This window comes from Limanda limanda, chromosome 7 (assembly GCF_963576545.1).
Source record: "Limanda limanda chromosome 7, fLimLim1.1, whole genome shotgun sequence".
In the NCBI taxonomy this organism is placed as follows: Eukaryota; Metazoa; Chordata; class Actinopteri; order Pleuronectiformes; family Pleuronectidae; genus Limanda; species Limanda limanda.
In genome coordinates, this window is record NC_083642.1 from 22,079,234 (window position 1) to 22,105,570 (window position 26,337).

At 39.4% G+C, this 26,337-nt stretch overlaps 1 protein-coding gene across 2 annotated transcripts; it reads left to right on the plus strand.

The window, feature by feature from the left end:
- The first annotated feature begins 304 nt into the window (after nucleotides 1-304).
- trim33 (tripartite motif containing 33) lies at nucleotides 305-26,238 on the plus strand. 2 transcript variants are annotated; one of them, XM_061075110.1, is made up of 20 exons: nucleotides 305-880; nucleotides 5,641-5,759; nucleotides 8,836-8,986; nucleotides 9,271-9,403; nucleotides 11,194-11,310; nucleotides 11,400-11,514; nucleotides 11,963-12,109; nucleotides 13,037-13,154; nucleotides 13,351-13,727; nucleotides 14,318-14,512; nucleotides 16,369-16,569; nucleotides 17,228-17,360; nucleotides 17,875-17,938; nucleotides 18,182-18,335; nucleotides 18,667-19,085; nucleotides 19,672-19,783; nucleotides 19,866-19,940; nucleotides 21,569-21,721; nucleotides 23,605-23,655; nucleotides 25,409-26,238. In XM_061075110.1, exons 1-20 carry the CDS (start codon nucleotides 310-312, stop codon nucleotides 25,718-25,720), a joined length of 3,717 nt encoding a protein of 1,238 aa, XP_060931093.1. In that variant the 5' UTR covers nucleotides 305-309; the 3' UTR covers nucleotides 25,721-26,238. The 2 variants fall into 2 exon arrangements, with proteins under 2 accessions (XP_060931093.1, XP_060931094.1); XM_061075111.1 differs by lacking the exon at nucleotides 23,605-23,655.
- The last annotated feature ends 99 nt before the right edge of the window (nucleotides 26,239-26,337 follow it).

The following is a 26,337-nucleotide window of genomic DNA, read 5'->3' on the forward strand; positions in this document are numbered from 1 at the left end:
TGTCTTATTTTAGCCGACATTAGCTTTTAGCTAAATCATGTGACACAAACATTGCAGATATGGGCTCGGCACAGAAAATAACCAGCTATGGTGACAGTACAGTTAAATATATATTTTTAAAATAGTAACTTTATATATAATGTCAAAAAGAATGTAGAAAATAAACATAGAAGGAGAGAAAATAAAAAAAAAACATCAAAGCAGAGCAAATAAACAAAGTCACGCCGTAGCTGACGTCACAACGTAATCCTACGTACTCCTGGCTCGAGAAGTTACGCAGGACGTGCAGCGGTTCAAAGAGGAAGGAAGATGGCGGACAACAAAGACGAGGAGGATATGAAACCCTCCAGTAATTCGGACTCGGCGCCTTCAGCCCAGGACCCCGAGCAGCCGGAGACGAAGGAGGAGACCGCGGTGATAGTGATCGAGGCGGACGTGAAGGGCAGCGAGGAACCGGAGCCCAATGGAACCGCTACGGAGGCACCGACACCCACCAGCGACGCGGGGGACGCGAGCAGCGGCGCGGCTGCTGGAGCCGAGGCGAACGGTCGCGCTAGCAACGCCGCGAGTCCGGCGGCGACGACCGGTTCCACCGCGGAGCCCTCGGCCGCCGAAGCTCCCCCCGCCGGGGAGGCTTCCTCCGGCGGACTCGCTGCTGAGATGTCCCCCCCTCCCACCGCTCCAGCGGCTACGCCGGTTCCCACTCCCATTAATCTGCTGGATACGTGCGCAGTGTGTAAACAAAGTCTCCAGAGCCGGGACTGCGAACCCAAACTTCTGCCTTGTCTTCACTCGTTCTGCCTCAAGTGCATCCCGCAGCCGGAGCGGCAGATCAGCGTGCAGGTCCCGGGCCCGCACGGCCAGACAGACACGCACATAGGTGAGTTCTTAAGAGCTGGATCCACCTGTGGGCAGGAACTCTGCTCTGCCCCCCCCCCATGTTAGTCTGCATCAATTAGTGGGATCGGGTCAGAGATGTAACTAACGGATCCATTTCTAACGGCTGCACAGATGGCTTCGGGGAGCTGGTGACACGTGGAGGTGTTGATATTAGAATCTAAACACACTTGCTTAGTGACAAGGAAGCCCCGCACAGAGGAAGGTGTCTGCACCCCCCCCCCCCCACTCCCCTGGAAGCCGCCATTGGTGCTGCTGTTTATCACTCCTTCCCCAAATGTTAATATTAATATACAATTATTTCTCTGATACATTTGAAATATTTAGATCACTTTCTTCAAATGTAGCTAATTCTCCTCACAGGTAGGATAGAAATTCATGTTGTTTACAAGTTAAATGTTATATCTATATTCCAGCCCTTTTGTGCACCTTGGGCATATCTGTGATGAAAAGTAAAGATTTTAACCATTGGGGCAAAATTAGGCTCCTCTCACCGTTTCCAGCGCTTTTGGGCACTTTGAACATAAGGAGAAGAGAAACCAGTTAGTTGCACCTTTTTCATTGTGGACTTCAAAACTTTGTTTTAAAGAATTCCTTTAATGTTGAAACAAAGATTTCAACGTGTTAAATCTTCATATAAATGTTTATCTAAATCTTCAGGTTGAATATAAATGTAAATGTCTCGTCAAATGTAAAGCTAAATATTTAGGTAACATGCAGATAGCCCACAGCCCTGCCCACATTACAGATGGTGAATTGGTTCTGGAAAGACAAAACATTTTGAATGAATTTTGACATTTGACACCCTATACAAGCTCTATCTGCTTAGGTTAGATGGGGGAAAGGACTGCAGGGGTTCGGAGCGCTCTTTGTAACACGTTGAATGGTCTTTATCCTGCTCAGTTTCTACACATTGCAAAATGTAGAAAAACAAAACAATTTTCAATGGTCAGTCTTTCAAACTTCCATGCTAAATAATTCATTACAGTTCCATGATTTGTGTTCTGCAGTAGCACAAATTCCTATCTTATGAATGAATGTATGAATGAATATATGAATATAAACATAATTTTTAATATATATGTGTAGATGTTCTAAATCAAATGCAAATGCAGAACTACCAGCAAATGTGTTAAGTGGCCATGCTCCCTTTATTGGTAATGTGTTAAAACTCAGCAATGATACGTCTAACCATTTGGAACAAACATCACAGTGTAATTTATCATAGTTGCCATGGTCAATATAGGCAGCCAATATTAAATTGACAGACTTTCACTGCCTTCTAAATGTGTCCATCTGGGTCTCACACTTGGATATATAGTATTATATGTCTTGTAATTATCTTTAACATATATCAGTAAATTGTCAACTATATGACATGAACATGAATGGTTGCTCATTAAACTAGTCAAACTGATAATACACCTCTGCATATCGAAAAGATACTATGAACCCCCGGAAAAGCTGGACTGTTGTAGAAAGTAATTATTGATGGAGACTCAAAGTAATTAAGTATTCCAACTGGATCCAAATGTCGTAAGATAAGAAATGTAGATCCTTTACGATAAGGTACGGTAAGATAAACCTCATGGAGCCCACGCAGGGGACATTCTCTTGTTACAGCAGCAGATAGTAAGAATGAGGTAGATAAGAGAATAAGATAGTCATTAAAGCTAAATACAAAATGAATCAAGCAAAAATGCAGAGAATATGTACATACTATACACCTGTCACTACTGTTTTAAATATTATTTGTAGAGAAAATGTACTTGCTTGAGTAAAGTCTATAGGCATAGGATGATCACACAATGATGAACACTGCGTTTGTGCATTGGTATAACGAGATAGTGAAAAAGACATATTCATAAATAGACTTTTAAAATTACATACGTAGGTGTGATATGCAAAATTAACAAGTATAAAATGATATTTTATATATATACATAAATGGTTAAGAACTCTCTGTTGTTACCAAATAGCAGTATACTAAATAAAATATAACTATATAAAGATGTATCTATACATAAAAAGGGACAAATTCACATTACTATTCAGTATGACATGAATTTGAAAATGGTTTGTAAGCATATGTATAAATGGGTAGATTTCACAATTAGAGGCATACTTAAGTTGTGGAATTATATGATTGGTGTACGTTACGCAGATAATGTGCAAGTTTGTCTCACTATGGGAAAATCTGCAGTGTTACAACAAGAAGGATATTATAAACATACACATCAGTAAAAGAAATGTAAAGATAAAATATAAACGCATGGAAATATAAAAAATAATAAATTTCAACATGTTAACAGCATGTTGTTCATGTGTGTATATGGCTCTTATTAAAATACAATTCTGGGATGTCGCTGTCCTAATTATTTTCGAGAGATTTTCTGGTTAATAGGGGATCTTTTCTTGTACGTATATAATCCTGATCTTCAAATTCCATTACAGCTAAATTAATAACAAAAGTGATAACTATGGGATATGAAAGTAATACTCCAGATCTACAGTTCTTCGGTTTTTCGTGAATGCCAAGCAGTATAATTCCTAACACTGTGTAAGTAGATACATAAACCTGCCTTACCAATATGATGGCTAGCTCAATGTTTTTAAATGATGCACATAGCACACAGTCTGCCAAGTAGGCGCTATGATGTAAGTACAGTTTTGGAAAGCCTAATTGTCAGATACCTGGCAAGAGCTCTACTGATGATATACTGGAAGGTGTCTGGACTAATTTCATGTTTATGTGAACCACAACAGCAGAATAATTTTACTGCGGGCTGCACCACAAAATCCTTTGAAAACTGACCTGAGTACTCGCAGTTTATCAGTCTAAAAATCTGTGTCGTATTCCAGGTTCAAAGAAGGGGCTCTCGTGGTGACGTCTCATATAAATATAATATTACCCCTTGTTTCTCCAGTTTTTAGCTACTTGTGTAGAGTTTTTCCTCCTTGAATTACCTGTCACGAAGCTTAATATAAAGTTTTACTACACATGCTCTCAACGCTATTTTCAGGAACCACATTAGCTTTGGTCTCAGAAGAGATTAAGTATCACATGGTCTGAATTGTATTTCGATAACTTTGATAGTTTTGGGGGTAAAACTGGAATAGATCCTGTTCATGGGGATTTTTTAATTTACCTTTTAATAAAATTAGTAGTTGTTGGTAGAGGGTGCCCCTCAGTTCTTGTAATAATGAAATGCTCAACATATTTTCCACATGACTCTCCTCAGTTTTTTTAATAATTTTTTTTTTATAAATCTACCAACCTTACGTCAATACTTAAATCCTCCAAAAAGTTAGTTAGTAACTACATACATTTGTATCATTGATTTTCATATAGGATTACAAATGATGTCATCACAATTAGCCAATTTAGCCAGGGTATAGTTTCAAGCCCTGTGCTCTACCTGGTCAAAGGAAGGCTGTCTAATAATATGTTATATGAAACAGTGATAGTGACACAGAATAGATCAGTTTGAGTGCTGTTAAATGATGAAAATGTAAAATCCTGTTGAGTTTGTTGAGGTCTTAACCGTCACATGAAATAACTTTGTTGTTTCCTTCTCAGACTGTTAATTCATTCAATCCTCTCCTCTACTTTTCATTTAAAGCAAATGGTGGCACAATGTAGTGCAACACGTTCTTCTTAAATATAAGTTTTAAAATAACTTGAACTAGTTCTCACATGTGTCTTAAGAATGTTTCATCTGCAGCACACATGTTAGACATGTGTGTTAACCTGAAAAATACAAGTCTTTTTTTATTTTAGCATTATTTGTCACTTTATTCTGTAAGGACAATTAAATGTGAACAAAGATATTATTTATATTCTGCTATCCTAAAATTGCCATTTAATTTGAAATGTACATATAAATATATATTTGATCATATTTATGATATTGTGGTTTTCATATTATGAGTAACAATGTCACATTAACACGATTGGGAGCGTCACCTCTGATTTCTGTTTTTTTGGGTTATTATAATTGTGTGTGTGTTGTGTGTGTGTGGTGACAGCTGTATGATGCATTTTTGTAGGTGTTTGTGGGTTGGGGGATAAAAGCGACAGATGTGCGATTGGTGTGTGTGTAGCAGCTGGAGCTCACACAAACCGGCTGTGTGCTGCTTGAGTCAGTGTAGACTGGCTAAAACCGGCTTACACTGGTTCTTACCTCCTCCGGCTGGCTTGAATTAATGGCTTTATGAGTTACCAGAACATTTATGTGAAGTTTAATCTTGTGCATCATATTAAGACTTTAGGAAACAAGTGGCAAATTTAATTCACCAAACTCATTATTTGTCGGCTTGTATGATTACACCGGTAATTCAACTAATTCCATTAAAAAGTCCCAACTAAAGTGATTAAGTGAAACAGTCGTCGTTGTTTGGCGCTGTGATTTAATATTCTAATAAAAATGCCAGGGATGACAGGATTGAATCTTCTGGAAACAAGTGCTAAATCAATTAGCCGCCACGAATAGGCGGCTGGTGTCCCACGAATTTTTAATAACAAAAGGAATTGACCTAAATGAAATTATGGAAATGAGCTGAAAATCTTGCTCAAGGCCCTTTTATTAATTATCTTATTTGAAACAGGACACTTCTTTTCAGGCGTCAGAGGACTTCAAATTGTAGTATTGTGCTTTTTCTCAACAGTGTTGGTTTATTTGGCTTTGTTTACATTTTCCTTTGCACAATGTTTGACTCATGTTCTGTCTCTTTTGTCTTCAGTAAATGTCATGCGGTGTACAGTGTGCCACCAGGACTACAAACAGAGTGACATTGTTGAAAACTACTTTGTCAAAGATACCACAGAAGCAACCAGCACATCTGATGAAAAGTCTGCACAGGTAAGTCTTAATGGTGAACCCAGTGGCAACGTACATATGTGTTTAAACATCAATGTTTGTTAGCTCCGCAGTATTTTGGAGTGGCTTCAGCCGGACCTTTGGTTTCTGATGTTTCATTTTCTACCTTCAATACAAGAATAAGTCTAAATAGGCCTCAAATCCATTTAGTCCAGAACAAATATAAATAGCATGACTAAGATCATACACTTACCTTTCTATTAGCCTCAACCATGTTTTATTTGATTAGATATTTTTAAGCCAAGTATGTAGGTAGACATGGTTAATACTGTAGCATTACAGGAAGGCTTTCTTTTATGAGTGATGCCAGATCCTGTGATTTACATACCACAATGCTATTTCTTATGTTTAATTTAAAGAAAACACATTATTTTTCAGTATTTCAAAAATGTTATCCAGCCAGTCTTGGGTATACTAAAAAAATATGTCAATTTTGTTTCACAAGTCATTGTCTTGGTCTATGCTCAGGCAAATTGTCTGGAACTCAATAGCAATCATTTTTATTGCAATTTTACCATCCCTCCAATAGCAATAGGTCTGTCCTGGAGAGCTATTATTTGTCTTGAATAGGTTCGAAAATGATTCTATTCTGCATTAAATGTGGTCTCTCTTATTCATATTATTCAAGTCATCTTCTTCAGACATTTGTACTCTCCCATTTCTTGTTGAAATAGTTTAAGTTTGTAGACTTTTGAACTGATAAACCTTTTATCAGAACATCTCTGATAGTGAAGAAATACAGTTTTCTTGATATGTTTCAATGGCAAAGATAGACACAGCTCCTACATACAAATTCCACCTAAAAACCTGTGGCTAAAACAGATTAAAACATAGAGAAAGCATTGTGGTTGTTCGGTCATAGATCTTGTTTGTCTTGTTTATAAGAAGATTGCTCCTTTCCTTCAAAGGATCCACAAAATGAATTGAATTATAAATGCATAGTTGCATACCTACTCCATCCAGAGGATGAAGCTTTTTTTATTTTTATTTCAAATGCTTTTTTCTAGTGGCACTAATAAACCCTGACCTTAACTTTAACTTAAAGGTTAATTGTGTTCGATTTAGGTGATGGGATCCATTAACAGAAATTGAATAAAAAATATAGCCGCAAGCGGCAATGAGCGAGTTCGAGCCTTAATTTGCTCAATAGGAGGAAGCAGCAACTCATTAAGAGGAACAAGCTCAATAGGAAGAAGTTGCTCAATAAGAGGAAGCTGCAGAATAGGAAGTGCACCCTAAGTTCAAACACGAAATTCTTAAACACCCCTGTTTTACCATACGAGATAAACCTATTTCAATAGTTTCACGGTGATTGGACAAATATTTAAAGAGTTATGGCCAATTTCCCTCTAAGCCCTGCCCTTGGCAAAAGTTTATGGTTGTTAACTGCTGTGATTGTTGACCAATCGTGATCATTTTTAATAGAAATTTGTATCTCAGTCTCACAATGCTCTATACTGAATATAGTGTTGATTGGTTGAAAAAAGACAAAAAGGAGATTTGACATTACTGTTTTAAAATTTATGCAAATTAGAAAAAATCCATCATGGTGGACATTTTTTGTCCACCATGATGGATTTGTAAGTACACATTGAGTTGGGCTTGTATGTGAAATTGTAGGTCAATTGGACAAACTGTTTGAGGGGCGTGGCCTGTCAAATTTAGTAGCACCCCCATGTGGCGAATTGGGCTCAATTTTCTTACTACTCCATGAAAACTGTGACAGTTTTCATGGAGTACAACATCAGCCGTCACTTTGGTACGAAGCATGCTCACTACGCTATCAAGCAGTCAACGCAAGAACGGGTGGCTGCAGCTCAGAGGTTGGCGGCTAATTTACAGACTCAGCAACATTTTTTTCACAGACAAACTGCGATTAAAAGTCATCTACCAAGGCATGTTTTTTGGTGGCATTGGAAATAGCAAAGGCTAGCAAGCCTTTCTCCGAAGGCGAGTTTTTGTTAAATGGCCTTGCAAATAAGTGCTTCAATATCCAACATCACCACTAGATGTTACTAATTCTACGCACCGAACCTTTAATAGATGAGGTTTGAATGGTGCGATGGTAATCCGAAAGTACAAGAGGCTGGAACGCCAAATTTGTTTTTGCGTATTTTAATAGGGGCGAAACCAACCCAGAGAGTCACAAGGATCTCAGAGTGAAGATGCAGAACAGTCAAATGCAAAGATCTTATATCGGGGAACTAAGGCTGTTTGTCAAAATGCACCTCCAGACAGGATTCAAGACACAGGACATATGTTTCCTTTGGAGATAAAGCAGACAGAAATTCAGTTCTTTGGAGAGTAAATAAATAATAAAAATGTCATAAAGGTTTCAGGTCATACAAGTATTTAGACAGGTCTGCAAAGACTTACTTTTCCACTACAAATGGTTTCTTCTTTACACCAAAATCTGCAGGTATATGCAGGTTTTCAAAATGTGGGTAGAACCTGTTTTAAGGTGATTTGTCTCTGTTTTCCCCCAGAGTAATGTTCAACTTCACAAACAAGGCACTCTCTCATCTCGTTGTATCGCCAAAGTAGTTTATTCACCCAGGTGTCACGTTTTCCACCACTGTTGATCAAAACCAATTAAATCTGTCTACTGCAGAGTCATTTGAACTGCGAATGAATGCTGATTGTATCCATTTGTATCAATTCCATTGGCAGACATAAACCAGATTATAGTGGCTGTTAGTTGTTTTTTTTGATCAGTGGGAATGGGTCTATAGAAAGGGCATACAGCACAGCACAGCTGTATGTTACCATTGACCATGACACTTTACACTTAAATCATCTTGCATGATATAAAAGCATTTCAGCAATGATGCATGTGAAACCTCATATTCCCAGACTAACATCATGTTTAGAACAGTTACAGAGAAATCTCTCAAAATATTACTGTCAAAAAACAAAATGTTTTTTTGATTCTGTCCCAATATACTGCAAAGGACAGTGCCATTATCAACACAACATTTCTTGATGATTGATGACTGCGAGAAGACTTGTGACCCACTCCAGAGTTCTTTCAGATATTAAATAATGTTATCTTCTCTAGGTGTGTACAAGTTGCGAGGACAACGCTGGAACTATAGGCTTCTGTGTGGAATGTGGAGAATGGCTTTGTAAGACCTGCGTGGAGGCCCACCAGAGGGTCAAAATTACCAAGGACCACAAAATTCGCACAAAGGAGGATGCTGATGCCTCTGGTAAGATGGGTGACCTTCAAAGTGAAGGGCAGGACAATATTAACTGTAGAAAAGACTGCTAAAGCCTGAATAGGACAAAATGTAGTTTAAGTACTGTGCATGGAGTGCTGATAGGTTGTTGCCATGGTAACTATGCTGCAGAGTCTTGTTGCTTAGATGGTACCTTCAGCTAGGGAGACCATGCATCCTGAAGCTATAACCAGGGTTTTTTAATCCTTTTTTCCTGTCTGTTGGAAACTGTCATAACTACTTAAAACTCAACTTTGTTTATTGTGTTTTCGCAGAGTCTGTTTGTACGTCAGGACAGAGACCTGTTTTCTGTCCCATTCACAAGCAGGAGCCATTGAAGCTCTACTGTGAGACCTGTGACACTTTAACGTGTAGGGACTGCCAGCTGCAAGAGCACAAGGAGCACAGGTAATGAAGCCTTTATCTACAGTTAGCATAGACTTTACATTTCTGGTGACAGTATGCCATAGCACACAATAGGATTTGAATTGATTGCCTACCACAAAGGCACCTGTTGAGCTCATGAAACATACGTCAAATTTCAACCTGCCATACATATCATTACAACAGCTTTACACAAGTAACGTTAGTCATCTCTTTGGTAAAGGTTATAAAAGGTCAGCAAGTTTATTTAATAATTGTGTGGCTTATGATCACATGGGGTAAGACTATTGAGATACAGATATATCTATCTATATGGATATAGATAAATGTATATCAATCTGCGGGTATATGCAGGTTTATATATATAATTAAGATAATGCACAGCTCCAATGCCTCAGGCAGGACGTGACCTATCTCTAGGCGACGTGCATAGCAGCCGAATGATATTACATCTCTGCTATCTTAAACCGGTGTAGCAGCCATGCTCCCCCTTCTCAAAGTATTATAACAAGTCGCCGGCAAAATAGAAGATTGTGGTCAGAAGAAAAGAAAAGGCGGAGCAGAGAGGGAGAGAATTAGGGAGAGAAAACCTGTTCACCAAGAAGGGACCAGGTCAGTCAAGTGACACTCGCATTGTACAGCAGAAAAGGACTGTGGTCAAGCCAGCCTCCACTTCTGAAACAGGTGGTCAAAAAAATGTCTCAATTTCTCATTAGTACTGTGTGACTAATACTCAAAACCTATAGCGAAGAAAAACTTTAATTCAAGCAACAAAATAACAGAGACTTTCCACAGACTAATTTTTACTTCACAAAGTTCACCACCTTAGATTGTTCATTCAAAAGACGGCAAAGGGCAGTGAGGTATCGTGCTGCCTGCTTGTTTACTAGTCTGAAAACCGTTACATCAACAAATTGGGTTAGCCTACAAAATTAGAGGTCTGGTGCTTTGCGTGAAAAGGGTTGCCTGAGAAGGAGTCAAATTTCGTATTGTCCCAGTCCTACCATGGCATGGACCCAGGGACCCCGTGACCCAGGACAGCTCAACTGCCAAAGCCAGAGGGCGCACAGCCCAGCCTCAGCGCCACCCAGCACAGACACCCAGGGAGCCCTGCACAGCTCCACTAAGTCTGTTAACTGTGTTTATTTTGGTTCTTTTCATACATGTTTAAACCGTTAAAAATGTATTTTTAACGTTTTTAACAGCTCTGTCAGTGATTTACTGCACCACTTGGTGTCTCTATCATTCACACTGCACACTGCCAACCAAATCGAGTCTAACAGAGCGTGCCCTGCCATCTCCTCCAGCTCTCAATACATGGCCTAATTCACAAAATCTGTTGTTTTTACCCAGTTGGAGTTCACACGTGTCCGGTGACGGTGTTTGTTTGTGCTAGTGTCGGAATTAAGAAAAGTATTGACCATTATGTGTTGATATTGTTGCGTCATTTCAAGCAAATCTACGTTTAAACTGTAGTGGGTCAGAGACATCAGCTGAGTGGGTGTTAGTGAGAGAAGAGAGAGAGGCGAAAGAAAGAGCGCGAGCAGAGAGTGCACAGCTAGAAAGATTTTAATCATTTAACAAAAGTATCGATCAGTATGTGATGATCAGTGTTGCCATTTGGTGTTATTTTAAACTGTGTGCGTGTGTGATTTAAAAGTGCAATTGAAAGGGTCTCATGTCCAATTTGTGAACTGTTAATAGCCTGTAGAAACAGTGTTTAGTTTTAAGTTTTGTTTAGCATAAGTCAAATCATGGTTTGTCATTTTGTTTAATATTGTTGAAGTCTATTAGAGTGTCTCTTCTGTTCTCAGGTACCAGTTCCTCGAGGAAGCTTTCCAGAACCAGAAAGGCATCATTGAGACCAGTATAGCCAAGCTCCAGGAAAAGAAAAACTACGTCCATTACTCTGTTTCTCAGGTGCAAAGCAGGTGCGACTTTGTCATCTCCACATTTTTCTCCACTGCAACTCACTGAGACAGTTTCTGTATCTTAGTACACTCTGTTTTTTTTCATCCAGGTTAAAAGAGCTGAATGAGACACACAGGAAGGTTGAGCATGAAATCAAAATTGCAGTGTTTACTCTTATAAATGAGATCAACAAGAAGGGCAAGTCCTTGCTGCAGCAGCTGGAGGTAAGAGAATATTCATGACAGTCATTTTCACCAAGAAGGTCACTGTAAGAAGATAATTGACAAATGTTTTGTATAGTTCTCGTGTCTGGATTCTCTTGAATGTATCTATACATACAAGTACCATGATACATAATTATTAGAATGTCTCCTGCTTTTCAACTACTTCAAATTTGTACCTGCAATCTCTGAAACCAGTTCATATAATGTTGTATGATTCCCTTGCTTCCCATTCGCTGTAATCCTTTTAATTTATTATTGTTTGCTAGGATCTATATGAACTTCTGTAGAAACCCAAACTCCCCATCAGAATCATTGAATATTCCCCAAATTATCTAATTCATCTTGTATTTAACCTATGCCAACATTTTTATCAAACTGTTTAACACTGGTGTTAAAAGTTCTTTCAGTAGCAGACTCCTAACCAAAAATATTCTCCTTTTTTGTCTAGAGTGTATCCAAAGAGCGCACTATGAGGCTTATGGGTCAGCATAAGGATACCACTCAGCTTGCCCAGCAGATCAACCATGTGCTCAACTTCTGCCATTGGGCGATCACAACTGGCAGCAGCACAGCGCTGCTTTACAGCAAGAGGCTGGTAGGTTTTACATTAGCTCCAGATGCTTTGCGTGTACTCAGAACAAAACGGCGTTTGCATCAGAGATACAAGAAGATTGGTTTGCGACCAAAGACGCACTGAATATGGCCATAGTTGAGGGTTCCCATGGCTCCTCGAACATGTGTGGATTTGAAAGGTTAATCAAAGCTTGAAATGAAAAGCGTTTGAATCTTTTAAAACTTTTTTTACAAAACGTTTGAAAATAGGTCTCATGCTGTTTCTCTTCAACTTGTAGGAGTCCATCAAAGTAACATTACAAAACATTCAAGTCTCTCCCTTTTTAGCATCTGTAAAGTAATTCTTGATGTTCAAATTCGTAGTGGTGTAAAAGTAATAAATCTTGATCCCTGTTTCAAACTATGATGCTTTGGATCCTTGAATTGTAGCAGTTTGATTCTGAAAAATCCTCAAAGTCCTTGAGGTCAATGTTTAGGAGGTTGTGGGAATGCTGATAGTTCGGCTACAAATTTTATTGTATGTGTTTTATTATTTTATTTGAATATTTTATAAGAAGTGACTGGAGTTTTAACTGCATGCGACCTATCTGTGAGATGTGGCGTGGTGGATGGTATTATTCTGCCTTGTAAGTTTGCGTCTAGCAGCAAAGCACACAGCATTTAGTTTGGAGTATTCTGCTGGCCCAACCTTTTTGAGATTTATTAGAATAGTTGCAAAACCAGCTTTTCCCCCCACATTATGTGGACATTGGCGCAAACAAGGGAAGCTTCTGCCACGTGTATTCAACTACTTACCACAAGGCAGGCAGCAAATTAGATAACTGAGATAACTTTATTTTTGGATTGTAATGTTTTTTTAAAGGGCAAGTTGACAAATGTTTTTTTTGTTGCCCTGATGTAGCCAGGCATACTAACCTAAGAACATTTATATGTTTTTGTGTGTATGTAGATACTGTTCCAGCTTCGACAGCTCTTCAAAGCTCGACTGGAGCCAGCACCACAGGCCAATGGAGTTGTGCGCTTCTTCTGTGACCCCACCTTCTGGGCCAAAAATGTGGTGAATCTAGGTGAGATTGCAACCAGGAGACTGACTCAAGAAATACAAATGTCCATCACTGAATATCGATTACAGACACATTTGCTTTTCAGACCCCTTTAGCAACGTTCTTCTCCACAAAATAGCAACTAGTGATAAAACTAGAAGCTGCGGGACAGACCGAAAGCAAAAGGAATATTTCATACCTGGTCTTCTTTTAACTTTAGGTAATTTGGTCATTGAGAAACCGCCTCCATCAGCGCAACCGCCCAATGTGTTGGTAGGAGCACCGCCTATTTCACCAGGCCACAGTCATCCCACCAAACACCCAGGACAGATCAACCTGGCCCAGCTCCGGTTGCAGCACATGCAGCAGGCAGCCTATGCACAGCAGAAGCAGCACCACCAGCACCACCAACAGCATCAAGCGCAACAACAGCAGCAGCAGCAACAGCAACAGCATCAACAACAGCATCAACAACAACATCAACAACAGCAGCAGCAGCAGCAGCACCAACAGCAGATCCAACAACAGATGCGCATTGCCTCCCAAATGTCCCAGCAGCACCCCAGACAGGCCGGTCCACCCATGGCTCAGCAGCAGGTACGAACCGAGAAAGAAAGTGATGATCTGTATTCCAATCGATAACACAGGTGATAGGCCATATTGACATGTCATAGTGGGGAAAGCACAGGGCTTACTGATAATAATAATGGGTCCCAGTAATTAATTTCATTATTTTCATCTGTGCTTTTCCTACCGTCATGACATTCAAAATGTCTGCTGTGACTAAGGCTTATTGAAGCTTACCTTAATATTAGTCTTAATCCTACTGACTATTATTATGAAAATTATTGCTTTGGTTAATATTATTAGTAGTATTATTATAAATAGTGCAGTACCCATCGTAAACCTGCTTGTTTGGAATGGGTTATTTGCTTGGTCTGTGTAAATGCTCTGGAGCTAGTTAAGAATTATTCCTTGTGATTAGTGAGTCCTATGGTGCATAAGTGTGATGGTTTGACATGGAAATGACCTTGTACAAGATTACAATTTTTAATAAAGGAGCAGTGAGATGATTTGGTGATAGACTTAATCCAAGTCTTTGAAAAAACAATTATATATTTTGTTCCCATGTTTGTATCACACCTTTCGATATTTACCAACTGTTTGTATGTATGATTTTTTAACAGCCTCCAAGGCTCATTAGTATGCAGCAGCTACCAAGAGGGCCCGGGGGAATGAACGGTGGACCAGGTTCCCCAATGTACCCTTCCTCCCACCACATGCGTCTACCGGGTCCACCCCAGGGCCGAATGCCCACAGCCCAGCCGAGACTCAACGGACAGCAGTATCCCCCCATGATGCAGCCTCAGCTACAGCGACAGGTCAGTACAATCACCCTGATCTCACAATGTGGAAATTATGTCACTTTGGTCTTTTATAGCATATTGTGACTGGTTTATTAGGAATGCCTTTGTGTGTTTGTAACACATTCAATGCTGCAACTGTTGGATTAACTAAAACTGCGTTGATTTGTTAAAAGGTTGTTAAACCCAAAATGTAATTTCAAGTGTGATAGCAGTTAAAGTGTTACAGACAGGAATATAGGAATGCCAAATATAATGTTGAGGCCAAAAATAGACCCAACAGAGAGCACTAACCAGTACATTTTTAATTTAAGACTTTATTTTTTACATTGAAGTGAAAATAGAGTAATATAGAGGACTGTATGTGAAATGAGAAGATGTATGTTCTTAAAAAGGTTGGTGCTGATTCTGACTTTTCATAGTACTTAGGTCAGAGGTGCCAGTATTACAATCAAAGCACTGAATTATCGTGAAAGTTATTTGTATGAGCATCATATACAAATACAAAAATAACCAATGAAATGGTTGAGAGTGGAATTGACCTTTTCATGTCTTTGTGTCGACTTTGATCAAAGGCCTGTAAGCTTTCTTGATAGGTTAATTTCTGCCAGTTATTGTCCCTTTCCACCACTGGAAATTACTCATGGTTTATCGCTTTTTTTATGACAATAATGACAATTTTAAAAAAAAACTGCAACAATGTGAAAGGGTTGGATGCTCCCTCGGCCTAGAAGGGTTTTATAGCAAGTTTCAACTCATTTTCATCTAAGGATAGTGGAGGATTTTAACTGCTCAAAACATATCTCTGAGGCTGGTAGAGACACTAGAGTGAAAGTTAGACTTTGACTCACTTAATAGTAAAAAACACAACTACAAATATGTGCTAATCTTTCCAGAATTAGCCTGTCTACAAAAAAGAAAACATTAGCATTGTTCTGTTTTAATTTTACATTCTGCTGGATGACAAAATATTGTTAGAAGTATTTGCCCTTGATGTGATCACTCCTTCTGGGTCAATTGTAATCAGTGCTGTCTTTATTCTCTGAGCTTCAACTTTAACTTGATTTAAATGTAAATGCTTTGGTCCAGTTTGTTTGATAATTTTCAGGATTAGGTAGAATAATGTACATCAGTTGAAAGAGTAAATGCATTCTTAATTTGATTAATATTTATATATATTTATGGCAGGATTGTAATATGTTTTGGACCATGAGTCAATTGATATGTTTCCATATTCAATTTTTTTTTAATTTCAAATTTACAAATGGCAGTTTAGCTTATCTGAACTTCCATAAACAAAATGCAAGTGAGCAAACTATTACAACGGTGTTTAACCTTAACAGACCTGTTTTTACTTTTCTCAGTCAGAACAGATGCTCATTTGTTTACGGTTTCCTTGGTTTAGCTTAACACTGCCTCACCAACATAGCTAGACATACAGTACATCTGGTTATTTTTTCTCAAGTCAATTATTGTGTACAATATTAACATGTACATTCATTGCCTGCATACAAGACTAGGATAGAGAAACTCCAGATATCCAGCCCCTTTTTCTTTGTGTCCAGATGTCTATAGAATCTGAGATGAGCCACCCAAGGTTTCGTTTCTTACTACAATCAGGGGTTTGGCACCTTTTTTCCTACCTTGTCATTGTTGTGTCTTGTGCAGCATGTGTTGTCACCCAAATGCATGATCATGCAAAAATGTTGTTTTTCACAACAAAGTGTTTTTAGTTTTTCAATTGAGCGAGTGACCAACCTCATTGTTTCCTGTCCTCTGTTCTTTTATACCCTTTCTTTTTCTTTCTTCTCTTCTGTCTTTATCCTTCCCTCCCCCGTTTCTTCCTCCATCCCTCACTCCCCTTTTCTGTGCAGCATTCCAACCCAGGCCACGCAGGATCTTTCCCGGTGGCGTCCCTCCATAATGCCAACCCCACAAGTCCAACCAGTGCCAGTATGGCTGGTGCCCATGCTCACCGAGGGCCTGCCAGTCCCGTCATAGGCCCCATCGAGCTCATTCCCTCCGTTACAAATCCTGAGAACCTGCCCTGCCTACCTGAGATCCCGCCCATTCAGGTGCGCACATTCTTAACATGTTTGTTTCAACCACAATTCTTCATCTGCCAGTTTTAGTATTTTATCGGCCAAATCAATCTTTAAATGTCAGTGAAAGCCAGACATTTAAAATGCTCAATATATTTTAGAAAAAATTAGAAACTTTAACTGTATTTCTTCAAAATATTACATAGTCATTCCTTTTTCACATCAGACAATATGGCTTAAACTGGTGTTACTGATAATATTAACCATAGCTCTGTTCAGTTCAAGTAGAAGACATAACCGTGACGTAACTGTGACAGTGAACCAGCAAGTGAAATACCAGGACCCTAAAATGTAATTCAGCCTGCATGTATTTGTTTGATATTTACACCTGTGCTATTCTTACTGCGTCATGTCAAAATATCTGCCAAAATTAAAAAGGCTGGTGTTATAATGAATAACTGAACGTGAATGAAAAGGAAACAGGGATTTTATAGAAATGTCTAAAATGTGCCATAGTTATGAGGAAAGATCTACAAGTCTCTACAAGATCTACTCAGAAGTCTTACGTCACACAACCACAATTGTCTTTCCTTGGCTGAGAATCGAGTCTTCATTGAATCTGTTATTCCCTTTGATCGCCTTGAGTCACAGCTGATATTTTCCCATTACTTTTCTTCTCCGGCTCTATTAGCTAGAGGATGCCGGTTCTAGCAACCTCGGAAACCTCCTGTCTCGCTACATCACAGCCAGCACACAGCACCAGCTGGGCTCAGTAGACATGAATCCCTCACCTGTACTGTCTACACACTCTCCTGGATCTTCAGGTACACTCATATTCTCATCTAAAAATGTTCTATCATTTTCTGCTTGCTAAAGGTGTCCTAATCAGATTCTTGATAACATCACAGGCTTTATGTAGCCATGTCACACAGCATTCTCAGTCTCACTCAGTCACTCTCAGTGCTCTGCGTTGCTGATGGCTCTGACTGTAAAATACTGTCACTCTACTAATAAATTAGAACATTTCTAGTTTTCTTTCTTAACGTCTCTTTGTCTTTCTTTCTGTCAGTCAACCGCTCCTATGATCAATTTCAAACTTGGTGGGTGTATTTTGTGGAAGCCAGGAAGTGTAGTGTTTACTGTGAAATGCTTTGGATGAGCGGTTTTCGAGAACCTGACCCTAACCCCCGTTTATTATGAAACCCTTTGGTGATGGGGTGACATCATCAGTGATGTTATGACGGGGTTTTTTCAGACTATCCTCTGTCGTGATGGGGATCAATTGGAAGTGATTACTGCTGCTGTATCATCTGTTTCCTGTCTCATCTCGGTTTGCAGGTCTGTCCAATGCCCACACACCAGCACGACCTTCAAGCACATCCAGCACAGGGAGCCGAGGCAGGTAAGAATATAAGATGGAAGCAAAACTCCCTGTTTAAACTTTTAGTAAATATTAACACAGCAGAGTCCACTTACGCATTAGTCAAAATCTTTAGGCTTACAGTAGAGATGTTTGCCCTGTGCTTGATAGGGACTGGAGTCACTGCTGTCTAACTGAACTAAATCATGATAAGCAGTTCATTGGTTTAATGTTAATTTAATGATTGATGATTTTCTCCATTATTTGTTTTTGCGTCTATTTAAGCTGTAGCTCTGCAGGGAGGGCAGGGCCAGGCACCGGAGCTGCCGCCGACCAGGTGAGGGTGAAGCAGGAGCCGGGTACCGAAGAAAGCTACACTTGTCCATCTTCTTCTCTGAAAACAGAGCGCAGCAAAGAGGGCGGGAGGAGCGCCTGCATGGTAGGAACACTATTCTTCATCCAGTAGATAAAAACTGGAAAGATGTCATCATCTGCCTGCAGCTGGTTACCTGTACTTCATGGTGCTGATGGTCAGATCAAAATGTTAAACCTTGTAACACGGTGACATGCCTTGAATGGTGGTAAATGCATAATAACAGTAGATCTTTAAATACATATCAAAGTCAGTGTTTGGCTCCTATGTCTTCATTTTACATTTGACTGCATTCAGTTCGACTTTTTACTAAGTAAAATATGTGAAAATAAGAATACAATGGAAAGATTATCACACCAAGTTAAAAGTAGTTCATATTTTTGTGTGTTTTCCCCAGATGAGCAGTCCTGAGGACAGCCCCCTCCCTCCATTAGGACTCGCAGTCCAAGAGACCTTCAAGTCGCTGGAGGACCTCATCAAAACAGAACCCCAGTCTGAGAAACCTTGCTCTGAAACGAATGGCTCCTATGCAGCCACATCATCCTCTTCCACTTACACTATGACCTCCACTACCTCATTCCCTGAGAACAACAGCAAGGCAGGCCTTCCGCTCACTAATGGAAATGGAGCCAAGATAACGGATAGCAAGGAGAGCACAGCGTCTACTGGAACAGGCAATCCTGCTGGGAAAGAGGATGATCCCAATGAAGACTGGTGTGCTGTTTGTATCAACGGTGGTGACCTGCTGTGCTGCGACCACTGTCCCAAAGTGTTTCACATGAAATGCCATGTACCCACCATAAAAATCTTCCCAAAGTAAGTGCTCTCCCAGCAGCTTTTTTTTTTTCTGAAGCTAGTAAAGTCTGGCTGTGGAACTCTCATAAAACTCACACACATTGCGATGACCTGACTTGGGAACGGTATCATGTGGGGACACGCACTGCAAGACACAAATTCAAAAAAACATCAGGGCAAAATTTAAAAAGAGAAACCGAAAGACAGGAGCAAGAGTAAAACCAGAACATGTCTTAAAAAATAAACAAAGTTGATGCCTCCTTTGGAGAACAGCTCGCAGTGCAGTTCTTCTTCAGTGCCTGTTCAACATTATTCCCAAAGGTGTGTGGCATTGTAACAAAACATTTCCTGATGGGCATATTGGATTCTATATCACCGGTGATGTCACTGTGATTTCATTGAAGTCCATGATGATGTCAAACTTGTGACATCCAACAAATTGCATTTTTAAAATTAATTTGGGATTCGGGGTCTAGACAACACACTCTTTTATTCTGAATGTTCTCGAAACATTTAGCCTTGGCTGCCCATGGTTGACACAGCATATTAAAGGTTAGAGAAAATGTGATTGTGACAAAATGTTCTTGATGTGATTTTTGTGTCTCAGGGGCGACTTCCTCTGCACTTTTTGCCGGAGCCTATCGAGCCCCGAGATTGACTACTGTGATGACAGCAAGAAAATTCAAGGCGAGCAGAACCTGAATCCCCAGGACCAAAGGGTCAGTACATCCACCATTTCCTCAGAGAACCTCATTGTGATATGTACGGAGCCGCTAATTCTCTCTCTTCCTCTCTGTGCAGAGATGTGAGCGCCTCCTGCTGTACATCTTCTGTCATGAGCTCAGCGTTGGCTTTAGGGAACCTGTTCCTAGCTCTGTAAGTGACTCATCACCACACAAACACACACATACACACACAAACACACACACACAGGTGCACAGTTCAGCCTGTCTTCCTATCAGTTGACTGACCATCATTCCACTTTCTCATTCCTGATTGTATGAAAAGACATGTTTGGTGGTTGCCATCTGGCTTCTCAAACCAAAAACTAGAATGGTACTCGTACCCCGTCCAAGAGTGTTTGTGTAATGCTGCTAAGTAACAGACAAACAAACAAACACTGAAGAAAACGTAATCTTATTGGTGCAGGTAAGAAATTAAACTTATTTTAGACAACTTTTTTGGAAATTAGTTTTATTATAGTTAATACATTTTGCAAACCAGAAAAAAATGTGAAATACACAAACCTGAAAGTACCTCAATTGCATTCTATGCGCTGATATTGTTTAATTTAGTGTATTGCATAATGTGTAATTTTCTATGTGATTAATAATTTATTAGTTAGCTCTCGGTAGCCTAGTTTTATTTTATGAGCTCATAACATCCCCGAGACATGCTTTTAATGAAACGCAATACCAGTGAAAATGACTTCATAAAAGCCTGCACGTTGACAAATTAGTGAGCTGTCAACCACGATCACGTTAATGAGTTTTCAAAGGACTTTGTGTTGTGGGGGGAACACGCCATGTGGCTGCACCATTTCCTCTTCAGTTACACCTGGGGGCTATTTTTTTTTACTCTCCCCTCATCTTTATGCCACAAATATCAAGCTACCAAAGAAGGGCAGAAATACCAAAGAGAAATCATCTTAAGTGATCAAGTGACTCTTCCAGGGCCACCTCACTCTGCTGATGTTAGAAACTGTTGTAATATTACCAGGATCTCCAAAGCTCCCAAACTTAAAGAGCTTCCTCTCAGCAGATAAGTTCTTGACAACACTATCAGTTGAACTCATGGTTGCACAATAACAAGTTATTATACATTTTGGAGTGGTTCATAACTATTTAACCTTTTGGGATATTTAATATCGTTTTAATGTGTGGTTTATGTGAGCCACTCTCAAAGGCTGTACCAATGTGTGGCTATAAGCTCATTATGGATATGAAAGTAGCCTGAGTTTTAAATTAATTTCATGTTAAAACCCAAACATCCACTACCCAGTATTAAAACTAGATTTTTTTCGTCACTTACTTCTCTGGTCAGGCCTCTGTATCTCAGAATGAAGATGTGTGCCAACCTACAGCTCAGTTACACATCATGATGCTGTACCCTTTATAAAATAAGTTCTGACGGATGGACTTAATTAATCTGGGTGTATTGTTGTTGTGGACGATGTTTTTTAAGGGACTGTAACTGATCAAACCAGTTACCAACTGTCTTGCGAGACCTGTCAACACTAGAGCCTCAGCCAGATTTAATTGCTATTTATCCTTTTTACAACCAGTGAGTAATGCATACCACCACATGTGGTGTCCTGATAGGGACCAAAAAGATCTTCTATTTTCCAGGTTTTACTTTAGAGCTGATCCATGCTTTCTCTGTTGTTTTACACAAACTACAAGCTCCACTTCCTTCCACCTCTCATGTTCACAGCAAATAGAAACTTTTTCACAATCCTCTGAAATGGTGGAAGTTGTTTTCTAATCCACTTTTGTTTCATGTAGGTGCCCAATTACTACAAGATTATCAAGCATCCCATGGACCTGAAGAAGGCGAAGAAGAAGCTGCAGTTACGAAGCTCCGAGTACTACAATTCCATTCTGGAGTTTGTGTCCGATATGCGCCTTATCTTCAACAACTGTGCAAATTACAATGAGGTGAGCAGCATGAGTGTTTCGCCTGCTTTGGGGAATGACATCTGCTTGTGTCTGTGCATGTTGTCAATGGTTAGATTGGTATGGGTTGAATTTTAAACAGCGTACAGCATATTCAAACATATAGACTGAATACTTTGACCATTATCTTATTCAAGAACAAAAAGACTTATACATAAGCTCTTTAGTTGATAATTCATTGACGAAAACACATTACTGTTAGGTATTATGTATATTCTCCGTAAAGTCAAAGTTGTCCAATACATTAGTCTAACCTTAATGTGAAGATTGAAAAAGGGAACTGGGAAGTTGTGCATTCAGCCTGCATTGTGCTTTAACTTTTATTAACACTGGCTGTTGGAGGATGTTTTCTTACACTGGCTCCAGGAACACTGTCTGAACCCTGTTAACACTGTCAGCATCACTGTGATATATCACAAGTTTGTTTTTAATGGATGGCTGTTGTCACTAATTTTGAAGTTGTGTTATTTTTGTTGACTCTTCACAATGGGGTGTTGGCTGTGTGGGTATCAGTTAAAGTGCTTATGAAACCATGTACCCACACACATGTTCACTGTGTATGCACATGTATCATACTTGAAAACCACATGGGGGAGCTGCTATTTTTTATCAAGGAGATTTACAGTCTTAAAGACCCAGTGACTTCTTTCGGCTGATAGTTATCGTAAAGGAACAGAGCTTCAAAGGATCCCCTCACTCTACATATGTTGTTGTTATGCAAACCAAATTAACAGCAAGTAGGGTCTCAACTTGACAGGGATTCTAGTAATGTTAGATGTATCAATTGATGCATGAGTTAACAATATAGTGAAAGACTATTCAGCTGCACATTGTCATTGTAATGTGATTAGATTACATGAACTTCAAAGTAAGTAGTTAGTCATGACTGGCGGAGTAGTAGTAGTAGTTTTAGGTAGTAATTTAGAGCCCAGCCCATGGAAACACATGTCCAGACTTTTAAGATTGATTTAAGCTCTTTGAATTCATTCTTGTCACATAATGCAAAATTTGTAGGATTAAATAATTATTTAATCTATAACAAAACGTGGCATTATCATATATATATATATATAAACCGTAGAGTAGTGTAACCTAAGAATGAGCCCTTCATATCTATATCGAGAGTGATTCCTCCTTCATCTGAGTCCGCCCAATCCACTGCCATGTTTCTACAGTAGGCCCGACAGGACAAACCAGATACTGTTTCTAGAGAGGCCCTTTCACCTTTTTACATACACACATGGAAAGACAGGGTGAGGGAAGGGGTGTTCAGTTGGTTGCAATCTGAATTCTTACCACTAGGTGGCACTAAATTGTACGCATTATACATATAAGGATTTTTTTCTAAGGGTGAAGAAGTAAGGATGTAGAGTGTTGTAGAAGAGCTCAAAAAGCAGAGGCAGATTGTATAATCTCCAATATGAATAAATAATCCATGATAAATTCTGTTTATTATATCACTGGTAAAGATAACATTCTTAATCCATAATATCAAATAATAAGCTTGAAAGAGTGACTTGTGGTAAAACAGGGAATTAGTCCGTTCCAGAAAGTGCACTAAATGAACCATCATATAGATGGTGCTGTAGTAAATGTACTGCAGAATAATGATAGTCTAATAAACTCTTGATGACCTGATATTATTACATTTGAGCCTTTAGTGTCCCTCAGCCTGCAGGACTGTATGGACCTTTACTCGCTGTTAACTTGTGCAGTAACGACTTTGTGATTCACACATCGTAGGCCCGAGCACAGTAGGCTGTAGCAGATTTCTGGTCTTATCAAATAACCTGCCTGTGCTGTGAACTCTTTTCTTCCCCCTGCTGCTTCACTGTCTTTGTTGTAATGTCATTGCCCTTTTTTAGATGTCTCGAATAATCCAGGTTTATGATGAGGAGAAACAGATTAATAACCAGGTAAGCCGTTTCAAATAGAGCACAGATGCATTGTCTCGTCCCACTGAGGCTCCAAGAAGCATTTTACTCTTCATCCTAGAGAGATTACAGAATCCATGAGCATCAGATTTGGGCACTCAAACAGTTTCAAACTGAAAAAATATATTTACAAAACTGGCTCCAAATATGGATTTGACAGATTACAGGGGGTTTAGAGATTCTGGAATAGCCTTAAATGTCTCCATCTTAATGTCTCATTTGGTTAAATTTACTTTAGCAGAAAATGTATCAGATTCATTGTGAGGGAGGGATCACATGAGCTATTAGGGATTTATCAATTCTGTATCAAAGATTGAAACTGCGACAAGACGGAAGCACTATACCCCAACTCCCTGCCACTCTTACAGATGCAGTCTGTTGAGCTCTCATTTCTTTACTATTATAACAAACATATTTTTTCATATTACTCAAGACTTGTTCAAGTAATGTCACAGCAAGCTTTATACATAGTAAATATAACATAGTACTACTTTTTTGTCTGTTCATGTTGAAGTGATCACATCTGCGGGAAAAGTTACATCATTTCAAATAGCTCAACGATGTTGTCTATCTTGCTGAAGACACTCGGGAGAAAAGCGTAAACAACTTTCCTATCGAGTAAAATCTTCAGGGTAGTTTTGTCTTCTTCATTCAATTGAAGGATCCATTATCAATTCATAGATCCAGATATTGATATTTTTGTCACTAGTTGATCAATTTAGATAAACCGTACATTAATGTTATGGCTTTTTGCTCAGTTCCTGATTAAATCCATGATACTATTAATAATACACCAGGTATAAAAGAGCACTTGGTCACAAGTTTTCTGCAAATGTCTTTCATATCCAAGCAAAATTGTATTGTAACTCAAATATCCCGAAGCAAATCAATATTGAATCAAATTGGAAATTGAATCGAGATCTTGTGATTTGGAAATAAATTGATTTAGTAAATTATTTGAGATACAGGATTCTATTTTTACAACCCCTCACAGTATTTTGTTCATTTAAGTTCAGAGAGTCATAAGCAAACAGCTGCACAGTGGCCTCAGTGTAGACTTTGTTTTGATGTAACATGTTTTTCAAGAGTTTATCTTCATATGAGTGAACTCCTGGGTTTGGGGCTGGTTTCCGGCTGGTTTTAATCTTGATTCTAGGAAATTGGCTTTGAAATCATTTAGTGCCAGTAGAGTTAAGATGGGTCATCCCCTTATAGGGAAGGTGGTGGGTGTTGAAAGGAGATCACCAAGTTAATCTGACAACAGAAAATCTGTTTAAATTCAGAGTTTTTAGTTAATTGCTTTCTATAAACTAGGGAAGTCAGTGGGAGTTGGCTGGGCTTCTAGGTTTTTCTTCACAGGAGTGTTTTAATGTCAGTGGTATTCAAATAATCTGAGTAGCATTAAAGCTTTGCACTTAATTCAGTTCTTCCCTGAAACCTGAAATTTGTTCTCAGTATCGTAAATTAGCTTGGCTGAAATTTTGCCACTTAACTGTGAACTGTGTAAATGCTTCCTGGAACCACAGTGGGACAGGGAGGCAGGACATCTCTGCTCTGTACAACCAGGTTGAGCCGCGGCCACCCTGCTGCCAGGAGTCTTAACCACATCTAATTTATCTCCTCATTGTCCTGTTTGTCCTCCCTGCTTCCCCCCCTTTCCTTCCTCCTCCCACTGTATCGTGCTCTCACACCCGCTCCCTCCATATTGCTCTCCCTTCTCCTCCTCATCTGGCAGGTGGGATCAGAGATGGCGATCTCCGGGAAGGCGGTGGCTCTGTACTTCGAGGAGAAGCTGCAAGAGATGTTTCCGGGGGAGAACTTCCCAGAAGTGCCCGAGCCAGATCCCCAAGATGAAAAGGAAAAGGAAGCGGAGAAAGAGAAAGAGAAGGAGATGGAGGTAGAGAAGGAAAAGGAAAAGGAAAAGGAAAAGGAGAAGGAGAAGGAGAAGGAGAAGGAGGACAATGACACAGACGACGATGATGAGGACTTCATACAGCCCAGACGCAAGCGATTAAAAACTGATGAGAAAGTGTTGCACATCAAGTGAGAACCAACCAATTCAAAAACAAGAGAGGTGAAAAACTGTCTTCCTTGTGTCCTCCCACTTTTCCATTGTTTGATGCAGCAAACAAAAAGGACGATTCGCTGTATAAGCCGCTTGGTTTATCTGATCCTTGCCTTTGAAAGAAATATCAACTACACATGAAGTCTGCCTTCATCAGAACTCTTAAGGACAAAAACATAGAGGAGCTGAATTCCCTCCTTAGACACTTGACTCGCCTGTACAGATTTTGAAGTATGACTTGTTTTGCAGTAGTTAACGATTTGTCTTTTTTCTTTTCTATCATCCATTTCATTTGTAGATTTGTTGTGACAATTGCGTTATGAAAAATTGAAACCCTGTGTTCTGTTTAATGTATTATATATATCCTTTGACATGAAACCTATTGAGTATTTGTATGACTTTGTGGAAGAACTATGTAAATAAGAGAATCTTAACCACTGAAGCTACAGTATAGATGTTTGGGTGCGTCATCAATAAAACCTGTTCTTGAAATATATCAAAGAAAATGTGTGGCGTGAAGTAGGTTCGGGGTTTCCAGGGAGAAGGTCGCCTCAACAAACATGTTCTCACACATTCCTCCTGGTATCTGACCATGTGGA

What these genes read in the sequence shown, in the direction of transcription:
- trim33 (XM_061075110.1), top strand. Translation starts at nt 310, where the DNA reads ATGGCGGACAACAAAGACGAGGAGGATATGAAACCCTCCAGTAATTCG. An exon ending in CTGATGAAAAGTCTGCACAG is followed by an intron (nt 5,760 to 8,835) that starts GTAAGTCTTAAT and finishes TATCTTCTCTAG; the next exon opens with GTGTGTACAAGTTGCGAGGA. An exon ending in CACCCATGGCTCAGCAGCAG is followed by an intron (nt 13,728 to 14,317) that starts GTACGAACCGAG and finishes ATTTTTTAACAG; the next exon opens with CCTCCAAGGCTCATTAGTAT.